The sequence below is a fragment of the Orycteropus afer genome, unplaced genomic scaffold, assembly GCF_000298275.1.
Source record: "Orycteropus afer afer isolate SDZICR_OR568_19922 unplaced genomic scaffold, OryAfe1.0 scaffold00059, whole genome shotgun sequence".
Taxonomy (NCBI): Eukaryota; Metazoa; Chordata; class Mammalia; order Tubulidentata; family Orycteropodidae; genus Orycteropus; species Orycteropus afer.
In genome coordinates, this window is record NW_006921646.1 from 8,410,336 (window position 1) to 8,417,933 (window position 7,598).

Below are 7,598 nucleotides of genomic sequence, written 5' to 3' on the forward strand. Positions count from 1 at the left end.
GAGGAAGGCTCATTAACAACCTGTGATACGCTGATGACACAACTTTGCTTGCTGAAAGTGAGGATGACTTGAAGCACTTACTGATGAAGATTGAAGACTACAGTCTGCAGTATGGATTACATCTCAATATAAAGAAAACAAAAATCCTCACACCTGGACCTGTAAGTAGCATCACGATGAATGGAAAAGAGATCAAAGTTGTCAAAGACTTCACATTGCTTGGTTCTACAATCGACGCCAATGGAGGCAGCAGTCAGGACTTCAGACGACATATAGCACTGGGCAAGTCACCTGCAAGGGACCTCTTTCAAGTGCTAAGGAGCATAGATGTCTACTTGAAGACTAAGGTGCGCCTGACACAAGCCGTATTTTCAGTCGCCTCGTATGCATGTGAGAGCTGGACAATGAATAAAGAAGACCAAAGAAGAATTGATGCTCTTGAGATGTGGTGCTGGAGAAGAATGCTGAAAGTACCATGGACTGCTAAAAGAGCTAACAGATCTGTCCTGGAGGAAGTGCAGCCGGAATGCTCCTTGGAAGTGAGAATGACCAGACTTTGTCTCACCTACTTTGGTAATGTTGTCAAAAGGGACTATTCCCTGGAGAAGGATGCCGTTCTTGGTAAGGTGGAGGGTTGATGAAGGAGGGGAAGGGCCTGAACAAGATGGATTGACACAGTGGCTGCCGTGATGGGCTCAAGTATAGCAGGGATCACCGAGCTGGCACGGGACTGGGTGGTGTTTCATTCAGCTCTGCATAGGGTTGCTATGAGTCAGAGATGACTTGACGGCACCTAACAACAATAACAACAACAACATTAAAACCCAGAGATTTTTCCTTTAGAAAATAATTAAACTATTTGTTAATATTAAGTCATAATATGATTTTAGAATATTTGAGAGCTGAACTTGACCTTATTGATGGAGCTTTAAAAATCTTTCTATTGGAAATTCATGCAGTTTTATGCATATACTGTCTGTGAGATATCATACTCATAATGTATGAAATATTTAATTGGATCAGCTCTGGCTATCCAATAATGGAACTTAATTATTTTGTTTTCTAGAAAGGAACTCAACTTGTTGCAGAAGCTGTACGGACTGTATGATACTGTAATGGGCAACATTAGTGGTTATTATGAAATGCTTTGGGGAGATGTAGATATTGAAAAAATTAATGCAGAACTTCAGGAATTTCAAAACAGGTCAGTTACAATTGAGTTAAGCTTACCTTTATATGGTCTCTATCCTCTTAAGATAAGGAGCTCTGTTGGTGTAGTGGGTAAAGCATTTGGCTGTTAACCAGGAGGTCAGCAGTTCAAACTCATCAGCTGCTCTGCGGGAGGAAGAAGAGGTAATCTACTTCTATAAAGATTTACAGCCTTGGAACCCAATGGGGGTCACTGTAAGTTGTAATCAATTCAGTGGCAGTGGGGATATATTCTTGTACATACATAAAACTTTCTTCAAAGAAATATATAGGTGAAATAATTTATTTTTCCTTTTTTCTGAAAGATGTCGTAAACTTCCAAAAGGACTTAAAGATTGGCAAGCTTTCTTGGATCTCAAAAAAAGAATTGATGATTTCAGTGAGTCATGTCCTCTGCTAGAAATGATGACCAATAAGGCAATGAAACAGAGACACTGGGATCGAATCTCTGAGTTAACTGCAACTCCATTTGATGTGGAATCTGATTCTTTTTGTCTTAGAAATATTATGGAAGCACCACTTCTTAAAAATAAGGATGATATTGAGGTACATAAGAGTAAAAGATCTTGTTAAATAACATCTCCTTTTTCTGAAAATTGTATATAACAGACATTTTATTAGAGGGTGTGCTATTTGTCCTTCAAAGTATACCCTCAAAATTAAGAATGGTCCCTAGAAATTCTGGCTCTTACAAAATAATCCTGAACTCAGGGAGATGATATGATTATTTTAAATATATTAATTTTGGAGACCCTTAATCTATCCTCCTTGTGCCTTGCCTACACTTCCCATTTTGAACAAACAAACAAAAAAATCTGTTCATTTCTATTTTGTGTTCTTTGTAAGTTCCTCGGAACTTTTTCCCCAAAATTTCTAGGTTAGCACTTTTTCCTATTAAGTGTATTAAATTTTTTATGTTTCCCATAGTTTTCAAATTATTTTTGTGTGTCCATCTGTTCTTTTTCACTTCTTCCTTTGTTTCATTTTTTTTTTCATGGTCTTCTTTATGGATATGGTTTCTTTGAGAACCCTAAACATAATAGTTTTAATCTTTTTATTATGGACAATTTCATATATATGCAAAAGCAGAGATCCCTTTGCATCAATGATTATTAACCTGTGGCCAATATTATTTTATCTATTGATTCCCGTACTCCAGTAGTCCCAGAGGATAAAGTTTTTTTTTTTTTTAGGTTGTTTTATAAAATTAATTTCACCTGAACTGTTCTATTTTTTAAGTTGGCTATCCCACTGAGCATTCAATTTTTTCATGGGCTTGGAAATTTTTATTTTGAAGGATGATCATTTTGAATGGCAAGTTGGAAAAAAATTAGCTTATATAATTTGTTAGAATTGTTTCTCTTGTTCCTTCTTGTTTAGTGGCTTGGTAGCTTCCTCTCCTACTTCCTATTTTCCTTGGCCCCAAGTCAAGGTTTATTAAACAGTTTCCATCTGCTAGGGGGTGGCAGGTCTAGGCATGAGTGACTTGGTGCAGGTTGTTTGAGATATGAGACATGTTATCCTGTTTCTTCATATGATTTGTTATAGTCTGCTGTGCCCAAGGTATTAACATATTATTTAATACATTTCTTTATTGATTGTGAGGAGCTCTGGTAGCATAGTGCCTAAGGCATTTGACTGCTAAACAGAAGGGTGGTGGTTCAAACCCACCAGCCACTCCTCAGAAGAAAGGTTGGGCAATATACTTCCGTAGTGATACCACCTTGGAAACCCAAGGGGTGGTCACTATGAGTCGAATCTGACTTGACAGCAGTGAATTTGGTTTTGGTTATTGATTGTATGAATGCTTGTTTTGTGCTGATTTTTTTTTTTTTTTTTTTTTGATATATCAGGAGTTTTGTTTCTTCTCTTTCACTTTAGAATGTCTTTCTTCGTTTGTGTTATTTTAATTGTTGTTTTGTGGTTCTGGTCTATGTGTGACCTTGGTGGTGGCTAGACGTGATTTCCTCTCACTATTGAGTGTAGTGGGGCAATCTACTTCCATAGTGATACTGCCTCAGAAACCCAAGGAGGGGTTGCTATGAATTGGGTCTGACTCCATGGCACATAACAACAACAACAATAAGTGAGTGTGGTGCATCACACCCACATGTAAGTCCTCTGTGGTTAGGCTCATATGTCTTCTTCCCTTACTGGATTGAGTGGAGGTGTGGAAGCAGGTTTTTTCATTTATAGTAGGTGACAGTGTTGGGTGGTCAGGGCCCCTCCACAGTCCTTGTGGGACTATGGGGTCCTTCTGGATTGGTGCTAGCAGTTACTGAGTTCTCTGGAGATCAGGAATGCATGACTCTATATCCACTGAGAAGGATTGCTATCCAAGGTAGATTTGCTATGTATGCACAAATTGTCATCTCAATTGGTGATGGAGTATTAAGGGGTTTCAGTGCAAGTGCAGACAGCCTGCAGGAACTGTTTAGGTGTGGGATATGTGCAGTGGCAGCTGGTTGGATGTTTGATAAAGGCACTAGGATCTTCTGCTTATCATTTGGCAAAGGTGCAGATAGCACCTATCAGGATGTATCTGGTGTTGCTGGTGAGGTGAAGTGCCTATATAGCTGGTCACCAGGGCATGGGTATGGGGATCATTCTCATTGGTCACTGGGGTGGGTGTTGTGTGTGTGTACCACCATGGCCGGGAGGTTGGGGTCTGCATCTCAGGGAGGGGGTTGTGAGTGTAGCTGGACTTGGGCTTGAAAGTGTGAGCCACTTGCACCTGGGGAGGGGTTGTGGGTGTGACTGGCTTTGCACATCAGTGCGGGCCTCTTGTGTCTCAAGGAGGGGTAGTGGGTGGGACACAGTTTGAGTACCCAGCTTGTGAGAAGCCTGAGCCTCCATCAAGGGGGTCAGGCTGTAGTTGGGCATACAAGTGCCAGCCATCTGTGCCTCAGGGAGGGGTTTGTGGATGTGGCCAGCTTTGCAAACGTTGGCTCTGTTTGCCTGTGCCTTAGGGTGCACACTAATGCAGATTGTAGGTGGGATGACTGTTTCTGCAGGGCCATTTCTGAGAGGGGTCTATTCTTGTTACTTTGTGGGTTGGCTTTTCATTGCATGGCTCCCACATAAATGGCTGGGTGCCTCTGCTGACAAGCAGTCCCTGGATTGCTTGTTCCAGTTCCTCCCTTCTTGCACTCACCAACTGGAGCTCTCACTGAGCCCTCTGTTCCTCCCCTTTACTTGCTATCACTCCATGTGCACTCTTGGTCTATGCTTTATCCTTTACCAAAGCTTGGATGATCCAATCTGTTTTGCTTGCTCTAGAGGCATTTTCCTTTTGTTCCATGCTTTCAAAGTTATACCACCCTATACTTCTCTTTTAGGGCTGACCCATCCCTGACTGCATCTTGCCTACCTTGTTGTTTCGTTCCAGGGTTGTTTCCATAGAATCTGTGCCACCAGCTTTACTTTCTTTGCCACTGTTTTCTGGGTTCCTCACTCCAGGTTATCATTCAGTGCTTTTCCAAAATGATCACACTGCTCCATGCAGGCAGACAGGATATGATCAATAAGTAAATTTCTGGGTTTTTTTGCTGGCCTTTTTCTGCCTCTCCTTTCATTTGGTGCTCTGTTTCTTCAACTCTCTTTTTGTTGCTTTAGGATCCAAGGTCATTTTCTTTTCCTTTTTTTTTTTTTTTTTATTGTCAGTATTACATAGTTTCTGGAGTCTCTTGTCAGAGGGCACTTACGGTGCATGTATCTAAGGCACCATGTTGACCAGAAGTCCTGGGTGAGACTTCAGACATAGTCCATCCTGGGGCAAAATTATTCTTCTTCTGTGAATCATGAAATATAGATTACAAATTATCTGTTTTCAAGGTACAGTGGTAGAACAGGCACAAAGTAGACATTTCCATTACAAATGGAGACAATTGGAAGGAAAGAAAGGATGATGGGCATCAAGCAAGTCCAAAACCCAGCAGAACAATTTACATTAGCTCTCAAGGCTTGAAAATGATCCTCTGTGAGAAGTACCATCTGGATAATGGCCCTGCCCTACAGACTCTGAATGTTGGCCACCCTCTTAGTCCAGGGCTTCAGCTTTTCTTGCCAGGCCTACTGGAACAGCAGCTCTGCTCCTTTGACTTTGGGTAACCTTGTTCTCCTAATCCATCTGAATGGCAAACCCACCCGCTCAGCCCTGGCAGGCCCTGTTCTTTCCCTCACAGTCCTATCCCCTCAGCTTTAAGCACAGCCTTGTTCCCCTGGCATGCCTTAATGGCAGCCCCACACTCCAGAACCAAGTTGGGAATGATCTGACTCTTTGAAACCTAGAAGTCTGTGGCCTCACCTTTTGTTATGCATAAGATTGTAACCTCATCTTTTGAAACTGAGAAGGCTCTGTTTCTTGGCTTCCTTCCAACAGTTCTGCTGTTCTCCAAGCTGCTCCAGGGATGGTCCTTTTTGGGAGGACAAAAGATATAGCTCCTTTGGCCTGTTTCCTTTCTGTAGAATTCCAAGAGACAGATGGTATTCTTTCCTTATATTCTTTCTCTGTCCCCTTCAATATAAGCTGAGAGGTTTTCTGCTGTGGTAGTTGGTCAGATCCATCAGTGACAGGCCTAATCTCTTTAACAAAAGACTGTATAGCCCAACAAAGAGATTGCTGAAAAAGAAATAAGGAAATCAATACCATTTACAATAGCTACCAAAAAAATAAAATACTTGGGAATAAATCTTACCAGGAACACAAAAGACCTGACACTGCTTCAAAAAACCATAAGAGATCTACATAAATGGAAGAACATACAATGCTCGTGGATAGGAAGATTGAATATTTTAAAAATGTCAATTCTACCCAAAGCAATGTATATATTCAAAGCAATCCCAATCCAGATTCCTCAAGATTCTTTAAGGATATGGAAAAACCAATTACTAACTTTATATGGAAAGGAAAGAGACCTTGGATAAGCAGGTCTTAGAAGAAGAAGAAGCAGGTCTTAGAAGAAGAACAAAATAAGAGGTCTTACACTGCTGAATCTCAAAACCTGCTGTACAGCCAAGCAGTCAAAACTGCCTGGTATTGGTACAATGACAGACACATAGACCAATGGAATAAAATTGAGAACCCAGGAAGAGATCCATCGACCTATGATCAGCTGATCTTTGACAAAGGGTCAAAATCCATTAAATGGGGAAGAGATTGTTTAACAAATGGTGCTGGTAAAATTGGATATCCATTTGCAGAAAAATGAAACAAGATCTGTACTTCACACCATACACAAAAACTAACTCCAGATGGATCAAAGACTTAAATGTGAAACCTAAAACTATAATGTTCCTCAAGGAAAAACTAGGGGCAAATTTTGGGGCCCTAATATATGGCAGGGAGCTCTGGTAGCATAATGCCTAGGGCACTTGACTGCTAACCAGAAGGCTGGCGATTCAAACCCCCCAGCCACTCCTCAGAAGGAAAGTTGGGCAATCTACTTCTGTAGTGATACTGCCTTGGAAGCCCAAGGAGGGGTCGCTATGAGGTGGGTCCAACTTGACGGCACATAACAACAACAACAACAACAACAACATATTTTCTTCCAAGGTGTTTTTGTCCTATTTGTAAATGTCACTAGGATACTATTGAAAGAAACAATTAATGGGTTAAAATATCTTTGAGACACTCTCATTTTTATAAATGCAATTTTACACTTAAGAACCTCACCATCCATAAGGTATACTTTGAAAATTTCATTTCAATTTACCATTCCAAGAAATGCTAGGTTTCAATTATTAAATATTGTTACTACAAAACAGAATCTCAGTATTGTCCACCTCAGATGCACCATATAGATCTGCTCCACAGGGTTTACTATTAACCAAGCTGGAGTACTATTGTTATCAGATTCACTGCCTCTAAAGGTACCCTCTTCCCACCATAAAGAATGTTCTTTTCCTCCTCAGTTACTCCCTGTTGGAATCCCCAAAAAACAAACCTAACCCATTGCTGTCAAGTCTGTTCTGACTCACAATGATCTCAAGTGTTACACAGTAGAATTGTTCCATAAGGTTTTCTTGGCTCTAACGTTTACAGAACTACATCTCCAAAAAACCAAACCAAACTCATTGCCATTGAGTTGTTTCTGACTCATATATTTTATTATTATTAGGTGCCGTTGGGTCGTCTCTGACTCATAGTGATCTTATGCACAACAGAATGAAACACTGCTGGTCCTGAGCCAGCTCCATAATTCTTGCTATACTTGAGTCCATCGCCACTGCCACAGTGTCAATCCATCTCGTTGAGGGCCTTCTCCTCTTCCGTCGACCCTCTACCTTACCAAGCATGACATCCTTCTCCAGGGAATGGTCTCTTCCGGCAACATGACTGCAGTGAATTGCTTGATATGGCCCTTCTAGCCATTGTCCTCCATTCTGTG

The 7,598-nt window shown here is 41.0% G+C and overlaps 1 protein-coding gene across 1 annotated transcript in view; it reads left to right on the forward strand.

Moving 5' to 3' along the window:
- DNAH8 (dynein axonemal heavy chain 8) overlaps window positions 1-7,598 on the forward strand; it is a 423,841-nt gene that overhangs the window by 149,254 nt on the left and 266,989 nt on the right. The window contains exons 33-34 of the mRNA XM_007939462.1: window positions 1,067-1,204; window positions 1,515-1,755. Coding sequence (XP_007937653.1) covers window positions 1,067-1,204; window positions 1,515-1,755 — 379 coding nt within the window. The remainder of the gene's footprint in view (window positions 1-1,066; window positions 1,205-1,514; window positions 1,756-7,598) is intronic.